This window comes from Dermacentor silvarum, chromosome 10, assembly GCF_013339745.2.
Source record: "Dermacentor silvarum isolate Dsil-2018 chromosome 10, BIME_Dsil_1.4, whole genome shotgun sequence".
Classification (NCBI taxonomy): Eukaryota; Metazoa; Arthropoda; class Arachnida; order Ixodida; family Ixodidae; genus Dermacentor; species Dermacentor silvarum.
The window spans coordinates 60,128,210-60,155,047 of NC_051163.1; the positions used below are offsets into that span (position 1 = coordinate 60,128,210).

Below are 26,838 nucleotides of genomic sequence, written 5' to 3' on the forward strand. Positions count from 1 at the left end.
TTGTTGTGCGGGAAGGTGTACATCGGCCAAACCGAACGGTGCATAAACGACCGGCTCAGGGAGCATGTGCTAACGTTAAGAAAAAAGAGACAAGTATGCACATTTAGTTGCCCAAATCATTACGTGTGATTGCGAGGCACGATTTTATGAGACACATCCTTAGGAAAATCTGCAAGCTACAAGGCTCGAGTGGCTCTAGAAGCATTCTACATCCACAAGAACTCAGATATTTGTATAAGCGAAGCGTCAATTCTTTGCACAGTGCCGAACTGAACTATTTGAACTCTGTTGCCTGAGGGAGATAGTACTGTTAACTTTTTGTAGATTTCTTTTTAATCACCTCGCATGGGAAAGGGCGTGACCTGGTGTACGTGTTCCCTAGAAATTGGAGGGTTTGTTGACTGAAATAAACGGTTGGTAGTAGCGCCGTCCGCGTCTGTCGTGTCTTCGTGAGTGTTGTGCGTACTTTTTTGCGCTATGTCGGATAGTAACTCGCGATATGTACTTGGCCATGCGGCGGTCGCGACAGCACCATATGGGTAGATATAGAGGAATATGCAAAAATCTAGGAAAGGTGTAATTTAACTGCCTGTAGAGCGGCGACAAATTTTCTGCACCCAAATAAGGAAGGGGTATTGCTTCGGCTCAAAAAAGAAGTAAAAGTGGGTAGCTAAAAAGGAAAGACCAAAAGAAAGCCACAGATGATGCGGCAAGTTAAACTACCACATATCCTAGTGTGTTTGTTGGGAAACGCCGCGAGGGCCGGGCTTTCAATAAACAAGGTCGGTAAAAATTTGTTAATGATGTTCCTCGTATTTTCTTTTTCCTCACGATAACTTTGATCATGATGCTACCTGTTTGAATACACAGCGATAATTTCTGCGGTTTTAGACCTAATGACAGTCATACGTTTTCCATAATTACGCGTTTTATGGACCTGAAGGAACAGAACCTTTACTTGCATTGATTTTTGCGCTTCGCTATCTAAAGGAACAAACTTACTCGGCGGGGAAGTTTAGTGAAGCGGTCAATGACTTCGGACACGTTGATGCCGACGTCTCTTTGGACGTCAGCATCCTTGTCGAGCCAGACATCGTCGTCTCAAAAAAGACCGCCTCAAAATAGGCCGTAACTTTCTCTTCTTCTGTTTTCTCTATTTACTTTGCCTGCCTAACCACGTGTTCTTCAGACATTGTTGAGCGCAAGTAATTTTTCTAATCTCATGTAAAAATATACTATCTGCGGTTGAATGGTCACTGGAAGGGTGGCTAGAATCTGAAGCCGTTTCTACACATTTACATAGAACCTGCCGTCGCAATGAGAGAGGGCATCTATTCCGTGCTAAAACCTAAAAGTACTCTTTCGATGTCGTTGGCATCCTTGTTTAGGTACCTTGCACAAACAGTAAACTTTGGATACCGGCAATATCCGTCGTTTCATCAGCAAATATGGAGAAGCGGCCTGCACCATTTACTTTTGCACCTAGGCTTTCTTTGATAACTTCACCACAAATTTCTATAATTTGGTTTTAGTACATCTGGACTCAAATACGAGCTATTACTGGGGCAACTCCAAATGGTTCTTCAGATCTGTATCTCCACAATCAGCTCAGCAAATGAAGAAGCGCTCTGAAATACCAATATTTTCAGAGGGGATTTGCTTAAATCCATAGACAACTGTCCCTATGCCACGGAGAGCCAGACCTTGTCGTCCGCAAAAAGAACCTGCATCAAAAATAGGCCGTTAACTTTCTTCGGTTTTCTCTTATTATTGCGATAGCAATTATATGGACACTCAAAAGCAGATTTCTGCCGTCGGCGTCCGCCGTCGCCGTCGCCGTGAGGTTCCGTATGACGTCAATGGAGATGAAATCGTCGCCGCGCGCCGAACGCTGTATGTGCGAGTGAAAGGGTACGAGGGGCGCGCGCTTTCACGGGGAGTGAACGCACGGCGGAGAACAAACGCGCGTTCTGCGCCGTGCTCTTTAAGGGCTGCAGAAGTAGCGTCTCTTTCCTCCTTTCAATCACCACATATGTAGAGCAAAACGCGCCCTCTTCCGACGCGCGAGAGGCCGTGGGGGAGGGGGAGGGAAGGGAGGCGACGTTTAGCTGCGGCACCAAGTGCCTATTTATATCAGAGGCTCCGGCAACAGTCACCAACGCCGCACGCATTTTGAGCGAACGCGGCAAAACGCCGACGGCCGTCGACAACAGTTCTGCGTGTTGCTGGTGCTGCTGCATGTCCAAGTTTATACAGCTGATAAAGTAATATCATTACTCCGTATAGCTCTCTACAAATTTGATATCGCAATTGATGCTTCGCCTTTCAGGTGAAACTGCGACAACTTTTTTTACGTTTGCCTGCCCTGGTCCGCTGATTGATCACATCGGGCGCCCTTCCTGCAAATGTTTGGAGAAATTATCAGCTGCCAGCTGGCAGTCACGGTCATATTTAGTATTTTCGTGTTTGTGGAAGATTGCGAGCGCGGGTTCCATTTCCTGAAACGGCTTGGACACGAGGGTTCCAGTGCGCGCATGTTACCTCATGTTTATAAGAACATTAAACCCATAAATTTCCAGAGTTGAAAATCTAAAGCACGCCTTTGGAAATGTCAGTGCACCTTTCGCGTCATAAGTTTATGGGAACTTTATACCCATAAAGTTTAGGAATTGAATTCCATGCGCTCCGTAGATTCCCCGGCTACTGCGAGATGCCGCAGTGCTCCCGCTCGCTATCGAAAAACCCTTGAAAGTTTGTGCTCGGATGGGGCTCCTTGCGTTATGTGAGTCGAGGTGCCAAGGGCGCTGCGACAAAATCCAGCCCGAGTTCGCAATGTGTGTGCCGAAATGTCTTTTCGAGCGTGAAAAACACACGGTAGACAAAATCCAGAAAGATTCCCGGTGCCGGTGGTTGTTTTGGTCGGCGGTACATGCCAGCACGAAATAATTTCGGGGGGGGGGGGGGGGTCTGAAGTCCTATCAGTGCTACTACTGCTATTACTACCCCTACTGCTACTAGTATTGCATTATTACTCAATGATTATTATAGAGGAAGTACAACAACAATGAAAGCTTCACATGAGATCCAACGCAGTGTTTTAGCATAAGTGATGCGAGTGTTCCATTGCGATTATAGAAAAGTTTTCATGTGTTAAATTTGTCGATTTTATGCAGATTGACAGTGGAATCAACATTCCCTGGCTTACTTATCGTGATTATTTTTTTTTCATTTACCATAAACCACATCTCCACTATTAAATCACTTAAGCAAACTTTAGTGGACTCTGGGCTTGGGCTCCCGTGTACTGGTGAGGGATAGTGCCCCTGTATACGCAGGGTCTCTCGTTCGCTCGCGCCACCGGCACCGCCGTTGGCCGAGCGTCGTCACGCCGTGACAAGTGATATAAGTCGTTCTACTCGGCACAGAGCAGAGAACATGGCGGAAACAACGCCGGTGTACCACTTGCTTCAGCTCTTGTGCCATCCGTATCGGGAAAGGCGCGTTCCCACCACGGCGCCAGGAAGCACATCTGGCCGCTTAGGCCGGAGCAGCGGTCTCACTCCTATCGCGTGCACCCGAGCAGTATACACGCTCCCCCACGTCGCCGCGCAAGAACTATCTGCAGCAACTCTGAGCATGACGGGATGCAGCGCACCGGGGCTGCGCAAATCGCAATGAAAGCAGATGAAAGTGGGAAAGCTGTTTACTCTGCGCCGTACAGACGGACCGTTGTCGTCTACAGTAGTCATTAATGCGAAAGCATTACATGAGCCATGAGGCAGAAAAGCCGGCGTCATTCACAACGAGTGGTATCAAAAGTCAATGTGACATCATCAGCGTCTTTAATGAAATCAGTAGTAATATAGAAGATAGTAAAGGGTATTACAACGTCAATTAGTAGTAATTATGGGTAGTTATTGTGAATTAAGGTGAATTACAGTGAAGTGAATTAAAGTTACAAGTTAGAGTGGGGTGACTTAAGGTGGACTCAAGTGAATTAAGGGGAAGTAAACTAAATTACAATGAATTAAATTTGGTTAAGGTGGATTAAGGTGGATCACCATATTAACTCGTAGCTACTTGGCGATGAGTTCTGAATGGTTGTGGTCTGGTGATTAATGAATGCAGAGAAAAGAAAGTGAAGGAAGGATCGCAAACAGGTTGTAATACTTAAAAAGTATTTATTGGTAATGACTAAGAGAAGTCATAATGCTTTCGCATTCAAATTACGTAAGGATACTTAAGGTACAATTTTATTTTTGCGCATGGGCCGCCACAGGGCTATCGCTGTAAACCCCACCGCGCCTCTACCCGCCATATAACTCTTTGCAGTAAACCTTCTCTGTGATAGCGTTCATGATCCAACGTTAAAACCCGCCATGTTTGGCTACGTCATAGTGCACAGCTATCGCTTTAATATCAACAATCTTTTTAATCTTCGGCGCGAACGTCCGTCACATCCAATTATCCTCGCGTTGCAACGGCAACCTCCGCCAATTCCGAGTTGCACCCCACCGCCCGTATATTTCGGCCGGCAGCATGCTGCACTGTCAATGCTTGAAGGGGTCTGCTGCGTCACGGCGCGAAGCTCCCCTCGCTAGAAGCCGGCGTAGTTTCTGCGTGCGCTAGGAGTGCATGTTTATTTCCCCTTAAACACTACGATTAGCAACATCTAGGTTTAAAAAATTTAATTAAACTATAGGCTTTTACGTGTCAAAACCATGATCTGATTATGAGGCACGCCGTAGTTAGGGATTCCGGAATAATTTGGACCACCTGGGTTTCTTTACCGTGCACCTAAATCTAAGTACACGGGTGTTTTCACATTTCGCCCCCATAGAAATGCGGCCGCCGTGGCCGGGATTCGATCCCGCGACCTCGTGCTCAGCAACCCAACACCATAGCCACTCAGAAACCACGGCGGGTCGGAACAGATAGGAAATTGAAATGAATCACATGCATCAAAGTTTGCATTGCGAGTATTATCAAGTACAGTTTAAGTTTTTTTCTTGCACTTTATGATATATGACAGTCTTTGTGATGACTTCAATTTCCTGTTTTACGTTTAGGCTACTGACACTGCACAAACTATATTTTTTGTCATAATACGGAATACAGGCACCAGAGTGCGGCTCATAAACACATCGGTATAATGAGGTGTAATTTGTGGATACATTTCTCGCTATGGGTAATATAGGAGCTCCTTTCTCGCAAATATGTGTCTTGGGTCAGAGCGCTTATGCTGAAAGTGGACTGATTGTCCGCGCTTTCCGTGGAGCTACAGAAGTGACTGTGAAAGCCTTTCGCTGTTTAAAGGTGTATAAGCCTTTCGATGCCAGGCGCCTGAATTATACACAAAGAACGCGCTCGTCCGGAACCAGAAAAGTCGCAAGCATTATGCCAAGGTCGGGATTACCCTTCTACGGGTTAGTCGCGTCCTTGACAAAAAAAAGAAAAACCGGGGAGTGACAAGTCATTTTTAACGACGGGCGGTCGTTCTTATCGTGATCACACATGACGACTTGCGCCAACGTACCGCGCTTTGTCGGGAAGCTGTGATAGTTCATTCTTTAGAAAGGGTATTTATTTTTTCCGCAACGTAACTTACGTCATCGGGGCAGATTTAAAAATATAAAGGTCACGAGTCAGGCAGTGGTACCTAGGTGAAATGAACGCCCGAGAAAGATGGACTTGTAGTGGCTTTCTTTTGGAAGCGCTGATAACGTTGCAGTTTAAACCACAATAGAACTTCGTACACAGTATTTTTACCAACAGTTTAACAGAAGGCTACTCAGTCGTGATATTATTAAAGTTATAACTTTTTAGCAGAGACACTCTCACATGACTTCAACATATATACAATAAAGGGCTCTGTAATTTCCACCGTGACTTAACCTAGGTACGTTGGCGTACTTCATGTAATAATTCCAGTCAGCCTACTCACATATACCGCATTACTAATCACATCTACCATGGCCTCGGCTACATCCCAAGAAGCAATTGCCTACCTCTTCTCATTGCTAAAGATTCGGTAGGCGTAAGACAGGCCAAAATTCGAATATGAATGCCCTGTATGGAATTAGCATGGAACCTTCAGTGATATAGAACGTATGCGTTACACTCGAGTCTGTCCAGAAACGGGCAGTAACATTAATTTACTCTGATTATTCATTTATCATCAGTGTTAATAAACAAAAAGCATGCTGAGCTTCTATCGCTAGGTTTGCGTCGTGAAGTCACCTGACCTTGCACAAGTTCTACAATTCTACGCTATAATATTCCATCATCAAGAGCTCGGCGCTTGTCATCACGTATAAGCTAAAAAGCAGCCTGGCCTTCAGAACGTATAGTCAGCGTCCAAAGCTTTCGCACGCCTGAAGCTGAAAAAATATTATATTTCTACGCCTGAGGCACGCATCGTGGCATTCGGATTTACAGCGTATCCTGGTCTAGAGTAAACAAACGTTTTGCATACTTTTACTGGCTGTGGGCGTAGCTGCGTTGAAAATGAACTTATTCGCAGAATCTCGGCCGCGTAAACTTTTGACGGTGACTGTGCCATTGAACACCTGTATTTTCTTTATTCTGCACACATTTTTAATGAATGACCTTCCAGCCAACGTCATGCAATGCTTACACCTGGTTAATTTTCAGGACAGCCATCTCAGACATGTTGAATTAAATATAAGAACTGAACTACTATGTAGTACGTCATTATTATCACCAATGAGGTGTAATAAATTTGTAAACAAATAAAGGATAATAACATTGCCTATGAAATTTTACTCAAATCTCAGGACTACTTCAAAATTTCGCCTGTTCGTCTTGTGTACCTCCCTATGCTTTCTAGGAAACTGAAAGGGCGAAAATCAAGTGTGAAATTGACATGTCCTGTGGCACCATGGCAGAAAAGGAAAGGTTTGGCTTAGTAGGACCATGTGAAAGGTTCAGCTGCCATTGTGCTACTCACACACAAGGAACGACACTTTTGTATTTTATTTATAGGCAGTAGACAAAATGATAAATGATGCTCAGTGCACGCTGGCGTGATCATGACAAAACGACCGTACCGATATGAGTCATAAACGATTATAATAAAGGAACATTTCTGCAAACCGTCACGGTCCTTTCTCGTGTTTCTTCAATTATTCAAACATGTTAAATTTAGGGTAGGAGAATATTCGCACATAATTACTAAAGAATTGCACCAGTAATCATATCATGGTGCTGTGACCTGATTCAGCAATAGAGTTAGTCAAGAACAGAACAGCAGAATGCTATATGGCAACTTCGGTAATTGTAGCCGAAAACAGTGTCTTCTTGCACAACTTTGTGGGCATAATTCAAAAAGGGTATGGTCTGTGATTGGAGTCGTTCTCTATTTTTACACGACAGGCTACATTAACACGTCCCAGAGTCTTTTCGCATAATTTCCAATACTCCTCTGCGTAAGTTGTGGTAAAAGGGTAAAAGGATATGAAGACTTTTAGTATTTCTGGAATTTTGTGAAGGTATATGGGAATGGTTCAAATGATAGGACACGTGCGCTGCATATTGAGGGTAGAATGTTTATGTTTCGAGGTACTGGTTTGTACTAAGCAAACAAGCTTGTGCAATAATTCGGATATCCTTCATTTGCACTGAAGGTCAGGTATACGCAAAAATTCTGCTTTGATATAATGCAAATACACTCAGTCAAATAGCTTCAACTGTATTCCTTTGTAAAAATACTACGTCTGGGGCTGCAGCCAACTTTTCTACTTCTGTGTCTTTTAATTGCACACACTGGGCGCTATTTATTTTTGTGGCACGTTCCAAGCCGCACAAGAGTTGCACAAAACACGCCTTTCCCAAGACGTAGCTGAAAAGGCAAAATATTTCTTAGTAATGACTTCATAAATATTCACCTTAGGAAAGAAATGTACTTTCAAAACACGTTACCTGCGTTTATTTTCCAAAGTACAATATACCTAAAGTGCAAAAGATGTTTGGAAACACGTTCGCATGTTCTCGAAACCAGCCAGCTATTTTTTAGGAAGACTTTGGTACAGTAGAAAGAAACTAAACAAGAACCGTAACCAAGGGCGCGATCTTGTACGCGTTCCAAAATGGAACGGAGGCGTTCCGTTCCATCGAGCCGCACACGATTGGTCAATTTGAACGTCGCGGTTGAAATTGACCAATCGTGTGCGGCTCGATGGAACGGAACGCCTCCGTTCCATTTTGGAACGCGTACAAGATCGCGCCCAAGGCTTATGTCCTGCATTTCGGAATATGCCATCGGGTGGAAAACTGCCAAACTAAGCAGCGACAAAGTGATAAGAAGAAGCGCGGCACAGCTGGCTTCGAACCTGCGAACTCACGATCCTGGTTATCAGTGATCTTGATCTGTGGTCGCTCAACACGCTCGGCTACCGCTTCGAAGCGCTGCTGTTGGCGAAAACTAGGTTTATATATGTACCACAATAAATTCCGCGACCTTGTTATGAAAACTGCGATTTTGGAACGACTTCTTTGCCATTTCAAGAGCTGCTGCTGCAACTAGCTGAAAGCTGATTCATTGAAGTTGATAAATCATTGAAGTTGATAAATCCCCAGGAATACGTCAGTCAATCCAATAGGTTCATCGCAAATTGCTTTTTACTGGCCAAAAAAGCCTCCAAAATTTTCGCTTTTCAATAGACTCCCATAATTGAAACTTCGCCCGCAATTTGGAACGAGTTTTCTGCCGTATGTAATGGTACCACTTGCATGTTATTTCGGGCTAAGCGCCAAGAGCCTATTTCCATGGGAATATTTTAAAACATGGCTTCTATGATTAGTTATTTGGAAAAAAAAACGACGCTCTCCCGTAGAAAACGCGTATGTTTTCTGAGGCGGCCGCTAGAGGCGCTGTTCTAATGGAATGCGACGGGATCCAGCCAGCGAGAACCGTAGGTAACGTGCAACTCCCAGAAGCGCTTGGGTTTAAAGTGGAAGGAAACATAAACAGATCAGCCGTAGAGATCAGCAAGAGACGATTAGAGTACTGGTGGAAAAAAAGCAGGGAAAAGATGGATACGACCTGATCTCGTAAAATCATAGGCAGCGGTACAAGGTAAATTTTTGAAAAAGAAAAATAATGAGAGGTGTATATACAAAAATGCTCGATAAAGAACATGTATAGTATAGCTGATTAAATCAAGCAGGCTAGGTGACTATTTGTCGCCGCCCCGTTTCAAAGGGTATGCCAATAAATCATCATCATCATCACCAAATTCCTGGTAATGTATAACAATTTTACACGCCTTTAATTTCAAAATCTTTTTTCTTTTAGGCTCATGGTAACTACTGTATGCTACATACTGGGGCCGGAATCACAAAAACGTTCTCATGCTAAAACTGTTCGCAAAAGCAGGTGTCAGCCAATCGTGGTGCAGGCACTTACGATCGAAAAGCTTTGTGAATTCGGCCCCTGGTGCTTTGTTACTTTGTTTTAGATCTTGTTTGGTTTGGGTATCACTTCTTATAATCTTACCTTGAAAAAAGTTTTAATGCGTGTATACATGCTCCCCGCTATAATCCTCCTCGAGCGAATATGGGACTGTGTGATAAATAAATGAAAGGCTGTTCCAGTGACTGAATCGTCCTGGTTCTGTTTTCAAGAAGGCTTAAATGTGCGTGCGATGAGGCGAAATTTAGTCACGGTGTTACGCAGGCTAATAACCAAAGTGGGCCATGCAGAAATAAAACATATACGTACCGCCGCAAATATACACAGGCTTCAAGCGTTGAGTTGTACGAACAATGCTGAAAATGTGTTGCTATAATAAAGTTTTACCGCATGGCCTGCATATTGGTTCTTGGTTCACTAAAGTCATGTTATTCTATTGATGGTCTAGTCGTATGCACGCCGTCATATGCAACAGTTGTCGCCTTGCGTCACCCTTGAATCACCTGTTAACAATAAGATTGTCGAACTTAGTGTGTCCTAGTGGTTTTTCCCACATTCCTTTGGTGCGAGATATCATTTTGTAGTTGGATTCATGATCTGTCTCGTTAGCGAATTTATTGTAAGGATAAGACCATGCCGCGTGCAGTTGGGCCTTTTCTCTGTGCTCTATTATGTCTGACTAGCGGCATTTTCAAGCTTAGTACATTAAATAAAATAAGCAAAACAATGCAGCACTTACACCATAGAACATTCATTTGAAGAGCACAAATTTTTCATGTGCCAAGAAAATGACAACGTAAGGGTGTGTAAATGGTGTCATGCAACCCAAAAAGCGTTTAGCATTTAACGAGAGTGCAGCAATCAGCTGCTCAATATCGTATTTGACCGTTTTTTTCCCCGAATCTCTACACAACGCCGCCACACACGTCGCACTGCGGGAGAAGACGAATACTGTCGAAAATGTTAACTTCCTATTGAGAATGCTTATTGTAACCAGAAAAAAAATTCTGCCGACTTTTTTCTAGGGCAGCATGGGCTTGAAAGAAAGCAAGTGCTAAGATCCAAAGACAAAGAGTTGATAGACTGTCACTATCCGCTTTCAAAAGCACAAAGCCAATTTGTCTTGTTTGTGGTAAGGTTGTACTGTTATTTGACCGACTAGGGGGTGGGACGGTTTTTTGGCGAGAAAACAAAAGTAGTAGCCCTGGCATTGTCCGATAAATGACCATACTCTGACAGTCCACGTCTCGGCCCCACGAGAGTGGAGCCACGTGTGCAACTTTCAATAAAAAACGACTACAGCGCAAAAGCTTGTAATACTCGCCTTCGCGCACTACCGTTAAATGTCTGCACGTTTAATAAAAGGAAAAGAAAGATGAAGTAGCACTGTGCTTTTTGATCACCTCGGAAGGGGACTACTTCCAAGAACGCCGAACGCAGATGACTCTACCTACTGCAAAAATGTTTAGGTGTTTCCGTCGAACGAGACAGTGACCTTATGTTAATGTATTGAGACGCTGCCCAAAACAAACAGGAAGAAAACAACAAGAGACGGGAAAGAGCGCACACTACCTAATACCACCATTTTTGGGCACTTGTACTTTGGATTCACTTTTAAAGCAACGGCTTGCGCGAGAGAATATATCCATTTTTCCAACAAGGAATCGACCCACCACCCGAAATTCTCTTTCTGCGTGCTGATATGGGCATCCAATAGAAAACCGCATTTACAACATATCTATGCCACCGTATCCGTAGTGGCAGACACCAAGCTGCTTTTTGTAAACGACACCCTGTGCCCCATTTGCTCGAAAAAAATTATCGGCACTCAGTCGCAAGAAGACAGAACTGCGCCTGTATTCGAAACTTGTATGTGTATTGCGCCTGGCTTGAGCGTAATAAGTAATAATAATATTAACTACAATAATATTAACAATAAGGTCAATTTCGCCCGACAGGCGAATCACTGATTGCGACAGAAATTTATTAGACAGCTGTGCAAACTAAGGTTAGTCGTTTTATCAGCTGCATAAACGGCTGTAAACATTCGCTTACTAACTAAATTAACCTGCACGTTGTCACGCGCGCACAATCACAAACGAGCACATCTCTCTCGATAAGCGCGGACACTCGCTGTCAAAACGCTGGCGTGGGGGAGAGTGGCAGCAACAGCCAGCGAATTGTCCATCGTGCTACTTCTAGCTTCAACGCTAACTAATTGCGCCGAGAATACACCGCACACGAAGGCATCAGGGGCACTTTAACGAAAAGCTATTCCAAACTGCTTCTATTCTATTTTTGCAATCAGGCCTCCATGATTGCCCAACTTCACTTGTCTTTCACGCAACGTAAAGGAAAAATATTAGCGTAGCTTGCACGGGAGGCTCAATGCTACAGAGAAAGCGTAGCTGATGGGCACCTAGCTTGGCATGGCTTTTGGACTAGGCTAAGCACTACCAAGTCATTCCCAGCATTTTCCGGAATTTATTGATCATTTATCGATTATCGATTAGCTGCTGGTTGACTATCGATTGTCTATCGATGAGAGACTAAGCTTAAGTAGTCCCAACCATGCTTAGCTAGACTTAACCAGGCTCAGCTTCGCCAGTTCACAGAGGTATGTGTCATTGCGCTTGGACCCTTTCTGCACTACCGCCAGGATCGGCCCACAATTTCTGTCCGCAGGTTACGGACTAACGCTCGGCTTAAACAGCTCCGCTGTTAAAAAACCGCGAGAGCTACTCACTCTTATATGACGTGTGCACACTAATTATGCATGTGAGACCGAACAACAGAAAAATATTATTTTTCGATTCTATGCCTTTTTACCATCAGCCATCCGCAATTGGTCAAAAGTTTTCGGGCTGCGTCCACTTCGCCTGTCTGTCACCTGACGTCCAAAAACCGTGAAAAATCACTGCGTCAAGGTGGCTTGTACGCATTAAAGATGCATTATTACGCCGATCAAAACTTAATTTTCTTTTTAATAGCCGGACACTGCCCCGTTCCGACATCAATAGAAGGTGGGTACCCGCCGATCGCTCTGGCACTGGCTAGTCGGAGCTGCCGTGGAGAATGGACTTATTTGCCTATATTAAAAATTTTGCGTGACATTATATGGTTGTCGAGTCCTTTCAGCACGAAAACGACATCGCTATGTCAAATTTTCTTCACTGAAGATTCGTTTTAGCTGCATTGTTACGTTGCCGTTGCACGCCGACGTGATTTTATAGCAGACACCGAAAGCTAAGTAAGAAGAAGCAGGGCAAACGCAGACGCCGGCAACACACTGCTCATCAGGTTATCTACTTTCACTGCGCTAGCCCGGCCCCACGTTACCCCCTCCACTTCTGCGTGCTCATCGCCCTTGGTCAGCCAATCAGGTAAGAAATATATGTTAAGTTAGGCAATGCTATTCCTTTTGAAAGCAAACAACATGCAGTGACCTCCTATAAAATAGGAGAGCGTTTCAATAGCCTTCTCAACAACGCTGCGAGTCACCGCCCGATGCTTGCGTTGGCGGTTACGTAAATTGGACATCAGGTGATTAGAAGGAAAACAGATTGGAATAGTTTTACGTTATAGGGTCCCAGCCATCGGCCCGCCTAGACTTTGTACCCAGCGCAGATCGCTTTCTAGATCGGGGCCGCGCGGCCGCGCTCAGCCGCGCCATACGTAGCCGCCACGGGAGTAAAACATCCCCCACTTTCCCTGCGGCCTTGTGCGCGATGGAAGACGGAGCGCTTTTTCCCCGCCTTCCTCCCTTGCGCACGCGAGACTGAGCAACCATTCTTTGCTCACCCTCTCACGCTTTCACTTTACCCATACCATACGGCGCGCAGCCACGATGTTATCGCACTTGGACATTATACGAAACATCACGTCGACGACGACGGCGGAAATGTACCTGGAGTGTCCATATATTTGCAATCGCAATAAAATTATGTGGATCCGACTCAGTGTGGTAAGCAGAGTAAGCGAAGCTTTCTCTGCTGTTTGCTTTGACTGACGATAGTACGCGGTGATCTTAACAGTGAATGTTTAATTTCTTCAGCATTTAGTGCAACGCGAGAGTGGTGAGTTGATGTTCTGCGTGCACCTGTTTGTCCGTGTAATACACACAATACACAGCGAGACGTGCTTGCTTGAGGCATTGTTGTGCGCCGTTTTTCATAACCTTCGAGATTGAGCCACCAGGCTTCTAAGATGAATCTGGCACGCTTCCACTCGCACCGGCAACATACGGCATCCGGCCGCGATGTTATCGCAGTCGGACTTCACACGGAACATCGCGGCGACAGCGAAGGCGACGCGGATGACGTCGGCGTAAATGTGCCTGGAGTGTACATATAACTGCTTTCATAATAATAAAAAAAGTTGTGTACGGGAAATACCGCTGCCATAAACTAGAAGCTTGTTTTCCCACAGTACGACTGAGTTTATGGAGAAACAAACGCATTGTATGTTTTCTTCGTATTTCCAAGCGATTTGGTGCGACTGCATTTAAAAGCCCGGAATCAGGTTAGCCATGTCCGAACGATCGTCAGACCAGTGTTTTGTTGCGCTACGAGAAAATTGTAAGAGTCACCTTACGAGAGGAAATATTCCCGACAAAGCGGGGCTCCGAGAAGTATTCTCAAGAGATTACCAATTTGCTCAGCTAAGCAATCGTGTGGCTCACAGCAGGCCCTACAACAATTGACCCGGTGTAGTTCAGCGGTTGCGGCTCCACTTTCTCAAACCTTCACAACCTTACCTTCGCGTATAACGTGCGAGATTTGTGTACACTGAACAGGCACGCATGATTTTAGCTATACTTCCGAACTGATAAAAGAAATCACGTAGAAACTCCTCTGGGAGTTGCCTAAGTATGCACAAGCATTGTGCCGCTTGCTAATCCCCACGCTGCCCGGTGTCATCATCAATGTTATGAAACTTGATTCGACCAGCATAAACCCTTATAAACCCTCATCGGTCGTTATCAACCTTATCGAACACGATCCGACCCTTACGAACTATTATCGGTCCTTATCAACCTGGATGTCCAGCTAAGCTGTTACAAAACCACCACTACAATTGCTGAGGGAGCATGCAATGTTTATTCATGGTTCGGACGCTTGTTTTGCACTTGTTCTTTATTGAAACGTGTGCTGTTCTGTGTATTGTATGGGTGATCTGAATGAATGTATGCGCTGTTCGCTTCACTTCGCTGAGCGCTTGTAGCCTCTGCCTTACGTGGTTATGAGCCATTGCATTCGTCTTACGTGACGGACGGACAAATTTCTCATTTGGTAGGCATAGAAATGCTTATGCATTTAAAACTAAAACGGGATGGTTTATTAAACGAGACGAAGCTGCTGATTTTCGCTGTAACACGGGGACTATCTTTTCCTCTTTATTTCGTTCCGTCACGCGCACTATAGATCATGAGTTTTTCCTTTCAATTTGTTTTTACACTGATAATATTCAAACCTTCGCATTGTCGGCACATTGCACTAAACACACGTAACACACATAACAAATTAAGTAAACACCTGACAAGTAACACGTAAACACACGTAACAAGTGCTCTATTTGGCGATGTCCTTTTGTCTCAAAAATTTGCCTAATACTAAATCTGTCTAAGCACCTTATCTTTCTAAATACCAAATGAAACACTTTATCCATGCACCGAAACTTGAGAAAAAGGGGGGCGCGCAACCAGGCTTCGCGCTTGGATGGCACTCCATAAAGCCATTTGGCCCGCTCCTTCTTGCAGAATCTAATACCATCATGTTTCCTTATACGTCATGGAGCAAATATGCATCACAGCTGCACATTCGTGTCCATTTTTGACATGGTCCGCAAGCTCTTTCCCATCAATTCCACGGCGGACGAATCTTTTGCCCCTGTAGAGATGCTTTGCCGCATAGTAGCCAAACAAAAGCGCCCCAGGAAAAAAATTCAGCCAGCGGAATTAAAACCAAACTGGACCTACATATATAGAGAGACCTAAAGTATGTGCCACTAGAGTGCAATTAGCGGATGAGTTTTTACTGTGCTGCAAACTACATTTTAAAAATCACCCCATGCATTTTCAATGGGTCTACAAAAGTGCCCCAGGAAAAAAATCCAGCCAGTGCAATTAGGCTACACTCGACATATACCGTGAGAACGTTGTCGGGATTTAGTGCCTAAAGTGCAAATCGCGAAAAACAAGCCATTGCTCAGTAATCGATTTTTAAAAAATGCTTCCCATAGAGTCACGCCAACCGCATCGCCCTAGGGTCGGCTTCGCCGCAGTAGTCGATGTCCCAGATTGCTGGACTTGGAACGCGCGTTTGTTCTCCGCCGCGCGTTCACTCCCCGTGAAAGCGCGCGTCCCTCGCGCCCTTTCACTCGCACATACAGCGTTCGGCGGCGCACGGCGACGATTTCAATCTCCATTGACGTCATACGGAACCTCACGGCGACGGCGACGGCGACGCCGACGGCAGAAATCTGCTTTAGAGTGTCCATATAATTGCTATCGCAATAAAATGCTTACGCATTACTGGTTTCATTGCGGTAGCAATTATGTGGATGCGTCTGAACACTCCGGACAAATTATCGCCGCCGTCGTTGTCGACCTCGGCTCCGGCGTCGTGGTCCAGCCTTCCGGATGCGTCGGCCGCGTAGATGTGCTAGGATAGATGCTTTAGTATTGAAAGGCCCAAGTTACTTTGATCAGGTTTCATGGTCCTGCCTGAATTCATGCAGCACACTGGCAAAGAACTTCTCATAATTGCACGCAGCAAAGAACACACTAGGATAGATGCTATATTATCGAAAGGCCACAGTTGCTCCGAGCAGATGTCATGGTCTTGACTGAATTCGTGGTAATAACTTCTCGCACTGGCGCCGGCGCCAGTGCTCTTATACGGGCAGCGGCTTACGCAATGAAATTACAGGCCTTCCACCCTGTGGCAAAGCCTTCAAGGGCGGCACAAATTTTGGCGCTTCAACTGTTTATACCGACAGAAACTGTCGCATTAATATTCACCGAATAAGCCTGCCATCGTTACCCAACTGAATACAACTGCAATAATACAGACGCTGGAGACGCATTCCCACCGGCGTTGTAGTGCTGTCCCGCCGACGGCGCATGCGCTGCGGATTGCGCGCGGAGGATTACAGTGACTCCTTTTACGCTTGGACCTGCCTTCCGAAGCCGTCGGCTACAGGAATGGGCTGAAAAACGTAACATTAAGTTACGGTTCACTGCACCCTATCATCCCGCCGCAAATGGGCTAGCTGAAAGGGCTATCAGAGACATCAAACAATACATTAGCATGTATCCTTCATTCCCTGGTGGTTGGAAATGCTCTCTGGAAGCGGCAGTAGCTCACCACAACCGCTCGTATACGACCGGCCTGGGATGCACTCCTCTATTCGCTGCAACTCGGAAACCACCTTATCTGCCTGCAGATTTCAGCCTTGGCATTGACAAGAACATAAAGCTCACAGAAGCAGCCAGAACTGAAGATAGTACATCAAGGTATCGTGAAAGAATAAAGAGAAACTTCGACAAGAGGCAAAATACAACGTTGCCAACACTCGACGTCGGTGACTTCGTGCTGTTAAAAAGAGGGCCAAGCCTGAACGCGTCCTATAACGGGTCATTTCGTGTGATGAAATTTTTCGCTGGGCTATTTCGCTGGGCGCTCACTAATGCTGACGGTTTCCCGTCGTTCTCAACTTGTGGAGCGTCGAGCTAGTTGCTACGCCCCTGGCGGCGCTGAGGATGCCAGCGTTCTGAGACGCCTGCTGTTAGGCGAGGCGCTGTTCCTGCTGGCCAGCAGTTGTCGAGCGTGCTCCGTCGCGCAAACATGTCGCTCCCGCGTATGGTTAGAACCATGGTTAGAACCATGGTTAGAACACCGCCCGAGGAGTTCAAGCGCAGCGCTAAACCTTGATATATCTGTCAGTGCTTCGCCCTTCGGGAGAAACTGCCGATAATTTTTGAATAATTGAGTCTTGTACCAGATATTGAACTTATAGGCTTCAAATATATTAGGAGCATACGGAAGGTGCTGTTCATCGTTGACATAGAAGGTAATGTCGTCAGCGTATACGCCGTTACTTTAGGAGCTGTCAAGGAGCGGCAGGTCTCTAATCTTGCGGGCGACGTTCTACTGCTATCAATCGGGGTTCTTGGGATAAGATGAAGAAAACTGGATAGAGAGAACAGCCCTGACGGACCCCAGGTGTGACACGGAAGGGTTTGCTTTCGCGCCAGTATAGAAATATTGAATTTTCCATGTTGGTATAAATGGCTCCGATCAGGTCTACAACGTTTGGGGCAGAAACCGGATGTGTCTAATCGCACGCTTTTTCGTGGTCTAGAGAAACCAACACACCTTGAGTGCGGCAGGTGATCGTACATTGCACGGCGTCACGTATGAGACATGATTGACTATGAATTTCGCGGCTCTTAATTGAGCACACTTGATGCCATTCACTAAGCGAGACAAGGAGTCGGCTAAGTCGACTTTCAATTATACTAGCTAACTAATCAACCTGGAGCGGTGTTATGGGAAGCCAATCCTCAGGGCACGTTGACAGCGGACTCTTCTTGGGCAGGCGTTTCGCTCTAGATTATATGACTACTATAGGATCCTACGAAGCCTTTGCGAATTACAAGAGGCCTTCGTTCAGCTGTGCAGTCCTCTTAGTGGATTTAAAATGGCAAAAATGCAAAAAGCCTTTCAGAAACATGCCAGAACTCTGAGAACATAAGGGAAATGCAAACGTGTGAGATAAATATTGGTCATAATTAGGCTGTAATTAGACTTTGCTAGTCTTTCTTCACATCTTTGAAATAAAGTTCGGTGCATCTCTAGAATTTTTTAGCCGTATGAATTTTCAAAATAGACTTGTTCGCAATTTAGGCGACTAGTTTAAACAAAAGTTAATGAGCAACCTTGTGCCACTGCTGTTGCTGAAGCGAAAGAGGCGTATACATTGGAATGGATTTGTTAGTCGACTCATAACACAGCAGCACTGGCTATTCTTCATAGCTTCTAGATCTAGAAGATATTAAGCCACTAATTTCTTGTTTACGGCAGTAAAGAAATTTCTTCGGATCTTGGGAAATATGAATTCAAGAATCTTGAAACGGTTGAACTGTTGACGTGATGGAGTGTTTTCCTTTCAGTCACCCCAAAGTACCTTCGCATTAGCATGTGAAATATGACTTGATCGTACAGCAAAGCAGTGAACGCATCTCGCCCAGCAAACGACAGGGTGCGGATGCCCTTAGTCCTTTAACTAAGTGCTGCTATACGATTTCGCCCTTCGTGCCCCTATAGCTGTGCTGACAATGGCTCTGCACTCTAGCTGACTTAAATCATCATCACCATCATCAGCCTATATTTTATGTCCACTGCAGGACGAAGGCCTCTCCCTGCGATCTCCAATTACCCCTGTCTTGCGCTAGCGTATTCCAACTTGCGCCTGCAAATTTCCTAACTTCATCATCCCATCTGGTTTTCTGCCGACCTCGACTGCGCTTCCCTTCTCTTGGTATCCATTCTGTAACCCTAATGGTCCACCGGTTATCCATCCTACGCATTACATGGCCTGCCCAGTTCCATTTCTTCCGCTTAATGTCAACTAGAATAGTGTCAACTAGAAATAGAATGCTGACTTAAATATTTATCCGCAAACGGTGAAACAAACGTATGCTCCGGGAACATTAAACAAAGCAGCACGGACGCACATACCTAACACCGAGCACGACAATGTGACCATGGCACTAAACAGCCGACTATGAACGCGTATATACCAAAACGTACCGGAAACCGCTCACAGGCAGAACAAATTAAATTTGGTACTGAGTCCCAGTGTTCATGCGTTTAAGTGAGCTTTGCTTTGTGGGAAAGAAAATTAGCTGTGTATTTTTGTGCTTCGCAACAAACGCCGTGCGGGTGCGCCAATGGGGTGGTACTATGTCGTACACGGCATGCAAAAAAAAATAAATATATTGTTTTACATGGCTGTCGTGAAGTGGCGCCACTGTTTTTACATTTACATTCTGTAAGGGAGGTCCAGCGCCAATCTTGCAATTGGAATAAGATTCCGTGTTATCTTGGCGCGGACTTCAGGCGCAACATAATTTTGGACAACAAAGTATAGCCACGTGCAGACGCCATCTTTATTAGTATGGCCTTAACTAATAAAAAAAGTTAAATTATGGGGTTTTACGTGCCAAAAGCAGTTCTGATTATGAGGCACGCCGTAGTGGGGGACTCCGGAAATTTGGACCACCTGGGGTTCTTTAACGTGCACCTAAATCTAAGTACACGGGTGTTTTCGCATTTCGCCCCCACCGAAATGCGGCCGCCGTGGCCTTAACTGAGAGGCGGTGTTGTTAGCACAACTTGCTCTGCGACATCATTTCAGTTTGAGTCCAGTGATTTCATTATTTGAATCTTTTAAAACGAACACAGAAATAAATATATAAAACTATATAATTCGCAGTCATTTTCTTAACACAAACAAACACTTATAGTTACAGAAATGAAATTCACGAACTGAGCAACCAACATTTGCACAAATATAGGATAATCCGGAGAAATTTTTCATCCGAGTTAGGGGAAATCTGGCTCTGGAGGTTGGCAGCGCACTGTATCATATATTCAATTCAGAGTGCTTGAAACTGGTGCTTTGAACTGTTAATTGATTTTGAAGTTGAACGCAATTGTTTTTATCTGTGAAGGAAAGGTAAGCTTCACATGAAGGTACAGAGTTGAGCGTTGGATTCTTTGGAGAGTGATTAACTAAACACGGCTGCGCCATGTTGACGCAAATTTCGCAAAAGGAGCACATTTTGGAGTCTGCGCCGTTCCGTGTAGCACTTGGGACAGTTAATTGCCTGGCTTTTAAGAAAAAGAAAACGCAAAGTTGTCTTTGTTTATAAAGATGCAAGTTGGTGCCGTGACAGCGCTAGTGTTAGTTGGCCTCGATACCAAACAGCTTCACAGGATGGAGACATCGCTCGTGACATCGCCATCTTGGGGAAGTCTTTACCGCTTCGGGGAACGCCGCCCTATACTCGGATTTGGAGACTTTCCGAAGAAATGCGCCGCGCCAATTTCTGACCAAATGTGAGCACGTATGTCGAAGCAGGGTTCTGGGGGCCATTAATAATAATAATAATAATAATAATAATAATAATAATAATAATAATAATAATAATAATAATAATAATAATAATATATATTATTATTATTATTATTATTATTATTATTATTATTATTATTATTATTATTATTATTATTATTATTATTATTATTATTACATGCCACCTCCTTGAACTAACGAAGAAGACGACGATTACCGGGACGTTGCCGTGTTCATGCAGCGCTCTTGGCCATCGCTGTAGATAATCTGTTGATAAATCGTGCTCCGCTTTTCATCTATTTGAAGCCCCGTAACACGATTAATTTTAATAATAATAAAAGCTGCTACAGCGGCTCCCTGCCCCTCCTGCGAAAATTATCTGCATAACGGAGGGAAATACTAAAATTAGATATTTGTTTCGAAGGGAGGGGGGGGGGTGACATATGCATATTTAGCTTAATAAATATCAGGATATGCATGTCATGCCATTCATATGTCACGCATATCCTCATATACCGGGTGTTCAAAATTATGCTTTACGATTTTTTTTAATCGCCTGAGGCAATTAAGTAGCCTAATTCTTATCGTTGAGCTGGATTATTCGAAGAGGCGGACATTAGTAGCACAAAAAATCGAAACACATATTCAACCAAATAATAAAAATTGACTATTGAACTTCTTAGGTAATTACTGTACTACATATTGCAATTTACGAAGGACGCAGGTCGCCCTTCTGGAAGTTCCCTTTGATTGACGCTCGATGCCAAGCGCACAGCCGTACGCTGTTGCAAGAAAACGGTTGGGGAGGACGTTCCTAAGAGCTTCGGTGTAAAAGCTACAGAATGGAGTGAAATAAACCCTTCCATTATATCGGCATTAGTTGCAATTTCGCGCTCGTTCTATACTCTTCGCCGCGGTGTGTCGTTCTAGATTGCGCGACACGAACTGCAAAGCCTGCTGCAGCTGATCTCAGGTCTGAGGGAACGCAGTATGCGACACCGTTTGACGCCCACCTCGAAGTCGTCGATGTGTATGCCTCTGAGCTTGAGGGTAGCCGCGAGCGACTCGAACATGGCCATGGGCTCCCGGAGTATGGTAATGATGAAGACGTCATTGCCGAGGAGGCGCGCGTACTCCCGGCGCGTCGAGAAGCGGTTGTGGTGCGCCAGGATGTGGTACTGACGACCGTAGCGAGCTAGGTCGGGAACCATGTCGTGGCGGAACCTTGGGGGGGAAGAAAATGAGAAGAGATTGGCGGCACTCAGTGCCATTACCGGCCTGAAAACTCCGTCCACCTATACAAAACCGCACTACATCTTCACTCTGCGTCTCCACCTCTCCCAAACATATAGTTCCCTATACAGAGGAAGAAGTATACGACACCACCTTGACGTCATGAAAATGGAGCTAACGTATTGGCTGTATCATCTATACAGATTGCGAGCTGAACAGCGGTGGAGTCGCCGCTGCGCTCTTAGGTATTGTGACATGCCATATAATGAAGGACAGGATCTCGCGAGCGAAGAAGAGTACATTTTTATCTGATCATGCAATGATCGTGAGTGTAGACTGGGCAACTTTCTTAGAAGCCGTAAATTTTCACATGAAAAAATGGGGGGGGGGGGGGGGGGAGTAAGTTTCTTTTTTTTTTAAATCTCAGAAACCGCCACAGCCGCGCGTGTTTTGATGACATCGTCATTTTTTGTTAGGTTTAACACTAGCACTGACGTTAATAAAATTTTATATTACGTACCATAGAATCGATTTCGACTCCACAGTGACGGAATATGAAAATATATATGCCATTAATGTCTGCCTACGACAGATTTTTTATATTTTTTGCTCATTGAGACGCTTGTGTGTGACCTGAAGAATAATCTCACCTACAACTATCTCGTGCACTGGTGAATTCCGTTTTCTTTTATATACCTTCAACTGTATAGAGAATTAACTTGCGTTCCATTGAACCGGCATCCAGCACGGCATGACAAGAAATAAGAAAGCTTTAGTCTCATAACCCTTTAGTCAAAGGAACATTGAAGTTTAATCTCACGTACGACATAAAACATTAGTTTACGTTATGTCAGGCAGTCCACACGCGAAACTTAGAGACAATATATGCACTCAACTTCAGCGCCACTAGTCGTGTTAGACATGCTGAAACGTTGGTCATTTGTGCGTGATCATCACTCCTTTTCTGTTATATGTAGCCGCGCTTTCGATATCTGGTAAGTTTTTACGGCGTGGTATCTTTTCCACTTTTGCCCTCGGAACGCCAACAACTGGATCGTCTCGTCACCTTGCGCACCACATACCTAGTTGGGTGTCCCAGGTAGACATCGCGGGGCCCGATGGCAAAGGTCAGGTTACGCGAGTAACCGTAGCGCATGAGGATGTTCTGCACCGACGTACCGGCGCACTTGTGCGTCTTGATGAAGGCCACGCGGTTGCGCTCCGAGCAGCCCGCGCCAAGTCTGCGAGAGCGCGATGAACGCGATCAGGTGCCGTCACTTCGGGATAAGGTCCCTAGACTATGTATATAGGGACTGTACTTCGGAAAAGACGCCAGCACCCTTCGTCGCTCCTGCACTCCGCTTCACTAGCACGTGTCGCCAACACTTTCCCATTCCGCCATGTTGGCGTTTTGAGCCAATAAGAGAGGCAGCAGCAGCTCTGTGAACCAATCACAGCTGACGAGACGGCAAATTTGACACTGCGACGAATTTCTACGATGTTTAGAGAAGGGGCCCAGAATAACACCCCGGGTCGCCGACATCGCTGGATACAGTTGGATTGAAAGTTGGATGCAGATCGGATCCTACATCTTCTTGTTTTCACTCACTTTTTTATTTTCGGCTGATTGGAGTCACAGAACAATAGAGCTCTAATAGATGCTCACTTTAGGCATGCAGATGTCTATAGACCATCTAGTGGATATTTTCCAGTTCACGCTAGCGAGGTATACTTTCAGGTGCCACATAAGATGGACCATCAAAAGACAAATTCAGTATTATGTTCGTATCAGACGCTGTGTGACAGAACGCCCACACAGCTAAGTGAGATACATCGCGTGCACACATTAGCGCTCACGTCCGCGAGAGCGTTGCGTATACTCGTTCTCCTGGACCTCTCGCCTGACATACTGAGTACATTATGTTAAGGAAAGTTTTAAAAGTAAATTGTATACGAAAATAGGCAGAGCAGATGTATACATATGAAATGCAGAGATTATAGTTTCGAGCTATAATTTTAACAAATGAGAAAACATAATTCTGTCCTAGGGAAACAAAGAAAAAAGGCCTATGAAAGAAGGGAGAGGGGTATCTGTTTATGTGTGGCATAAAAAGGCATTTTTGTCATATTGTTACAAAAATCATACCTTATATAGACGTCATGTGATCACCACGGGCTACCATGTTTCAACACAAAAATTCTTAGAAATGTTTCGACGAGCCTTCACTATCTAACCTGAGCCTGTGGTTCAGCTTTTACTTCTACAAAATTTAAGTACCACATCCAATGTGAATGGCATTCCCCAACCAATCCGACATCTTAAATAAATCTTCAAGAAAAGTTAAGATGTAGTTGACATATATAACGTAGCACGTCACTGTGCAATGTTCATGAACAGTCTAATGTCAAAGTGGAATGAAAGTCGGTAAGACATCGCGCTACTTGATATGTGCAAAAAATATGTTAGTAGGACATGCTTTAGATGTTATGACGAGAATGGGTCATACCCATGGATGGTGATTTGGATATCGGTGGTTCACTGGGACAAAACTTGGAATGAATCCTATTTCTATCTGTGACGCAATCCACCCACCCCCTTTTTGCTTTGGCGCCAAAGGAACCTGGTCACATTACCCTTCACAATGATGGCGGAAAGCCAATGTGGGCACAATGTTGTCGGCACTATGCAGGAGGTCTATTCACGCGCTGTAGGCACCGCGCCTGTGACACGGAAGCGCAATTTCTTGTGACGTCACCGACTCGACGTCCTAGCGGCTTCTTCACGAAGAGCGCACTGTTTTTGTTTCTTTTTTTTTTTCGAAGTTTAGACTGTTTTTGCAACGTACATTGGTGCAATCCTTCGCAGACGCGATCGTCACCGCGTGGTTTACGCTCTGTTTGAAATTCTCAAACCTTGTAGGTGGCTTTTACAGAGAAACTGTTAAGGGCTAGGTTCGCCAGGATCGTGTCCGCGTGTTAAAAAATAAAGAGACAGAAAAAAAAAACCCATCATCATCAACATTGGCTCGAGCGTCGTCGTCTTCTTCTAAAGCCCCTAGATATTTTAAGAGCTGAAAATCTAGGGACTTTAGTCTTCTTCCGCAGCTGACTCGTTGGCGCTTCTCGGTTTGCGCTCGTGCCGTTGAAAGCCGTGCCGAGCACGTGCCACTGCTCCCGCGTTCGTCATCGTCGTCTGCTTCCACAGCTGGCTGCGTTGCCTGCTAATCATTTCAGCATATAATTTCACTTCTCTTCTGTCGTCGTAAGGGGGAGGCCGCGTTTACGAGGGGTATGAGCCATTGCTTAAGGGGGTATAGCCATTCATGAGCAACTGGCGACGTGTCCTAACGCGTCTGAGCAACGGCGCCGCGAACTCGCTCGGCAAAGGGCTCATCGTCGACGTGCCGATTCTAGCGTGAGGCTTCAATGCGAGTTAAATCTCAACCGGAACGTTCATGATAGACATGTTCGTTTGGGTGATGCCCAACGACGATACGCCCATTCTCACCGTGGGGGCAATATTCGCGCAGAAAATCCTGGTGTCGGTCTCGGCGTTGGCGCCGGCGTCCGCGGCCGACAAAGTCATCCCCAACCACGCAGGCCCTCCGAATACTATTTAGTATATGTATATGACACGCCTTGCTATATGACGTGCTGGCAATAGTGCGTGCGGCATATGCGGGTTATATTGCCACACCATTCTATCACTATCTGTTGCTCATACACCTTGTCTTACATTCTTGACAAAGCTATTCCAGGTAATTTTGAATGACAACCCACAAATAAATGTCATGAAACAAAACACCCACAGAGCATTCCTTTTATGTTAAATGTTCTCAGACTGAAATATTAAATGTGCAAAACAATAACGGAAACCTGAAATGTTTTTTTTTTTCGGCGTGGTTGTGCACTATCTCCGGAATCGGCCCACGCAAGAGGCCGCGTTTCTGCCAGAAAGCTCGCCTTCGTGCATAGTGTTCGGCGCCAGCGTTTCCTGGTAACCATTAAGGTTGCATAAGCTGCAGTTTTCGGGAAGCGTAAGAAGCAGTCAGGGATCTTTGAATGCTTTCGCGTTCCACTCTTGAAAGCGATGCTTAAGCGTCCTCCAAATTTTCACTACAGCAGGCCCACCTAAAGTCCCTAGATGTTAGGCCCACCACAGTCCCAGCTTCGCTGGCTTCCACCTTCACAGTAGTGGAAGGGTTCTGATTTTTTTTCTTTTTTTTTTTTTTTAAGGGAGTCAGACTCACTGCATGGTGCACGGAGCTTCTGTGAATTCTCGAAAACACCGCAACATCGGGCAGCGTACGTCGTTGCAAGTATAAAGCCCCTCTATAAAGGGGCCTCATGCAGTAGCAAGAGTATGTAATAGAACATGGTCTCATGTATGGTGTATGGTACGTTACCCAGCACAGCTGAGGAAGAACGAGATGACCGCAGCGCCAATGAAGATGGCCGCGATGACGTGAACGGGTCCGCGTCGGGATAGCAGGACCGCCTGGTGGTGCCGGAGACGGAGGCAGATCGCCTTTTGTGAACGTGAAATGTATAAACAAAGAAGAAATCGATCAAGTAGCTCGTATATTGCGCCGCAAGAGCAGCACGGCAGGGCGATGAATAACGGTAGTAAGCACACCGTACTTACCGGGAGCATGATTAGGCTTCACGTAAGCGCGAGAAAGTGGGACCGGGGGCACCTGACCGTCACCCAGCTGAGCGCGCGCTTCTCTAACTTCTTCGTCTTTGTTGGGAACGCCCCGACTGCGAAATGGCTGGCTTCTTGGTTTGTTTCAGCGCAATTTACTCTGGGGGTTCGGCTATGAATAGGGCAGTAGGAGCGTTTAGGAATATATAAAAAGTATATTTTAAAAGAAAAATCACTTGAAATTAATAATTGGAATTCTGAAGTTATAAGACAACGAATACAGATACGAAGCAAATAACTGAATATTACAGTAAAGGAAAATAATCATATGTGAAAAAAAATTAACACTAAACTATTCTTGACTCACAGAGCCTTGAGGCGGCTC

The 26,838-nt window shown here is 45.1% G+C and overlaps 1 protein-coding gene across 1 annotated transcript in view; it reads right to left on the minus strand.

Moving 5' to 3' along the window:
- LOC119431571 (galactose-3-O-sulfotransferase 4) overlaps positions 1 to 26,462 on the minus strand; it is a 51,925-nt gene extending 25,463 nt beyond the window's left edge. The window contains exons 1-4 of the mRNA XM_049657916.1: positions 26,454 to 26,462; positions 26,215 to 26,336; positions 22,891 to 23,049; positions 21,589 to 21,799 (exon numbers count right to left, since the gene is read on the minus strand). Of these exons, the coding sequence (XP_049513873.1) occupies positions 21,589 to 21,799; positions 22,891 to 23,049; positions 26,215 to 26,336; positions 26,454 to 26,462 (501 nt within the window). The remainder of the gene's footprint in view (positions 1 to 21,588; positions 21,800 to 22,890; positions 23,050 to 26,214; positions 26,337 to 26,453) is intronic.
- Between the last annotated feature and the right edge of the window lie 376 nt (positions 26,463 to 26,838).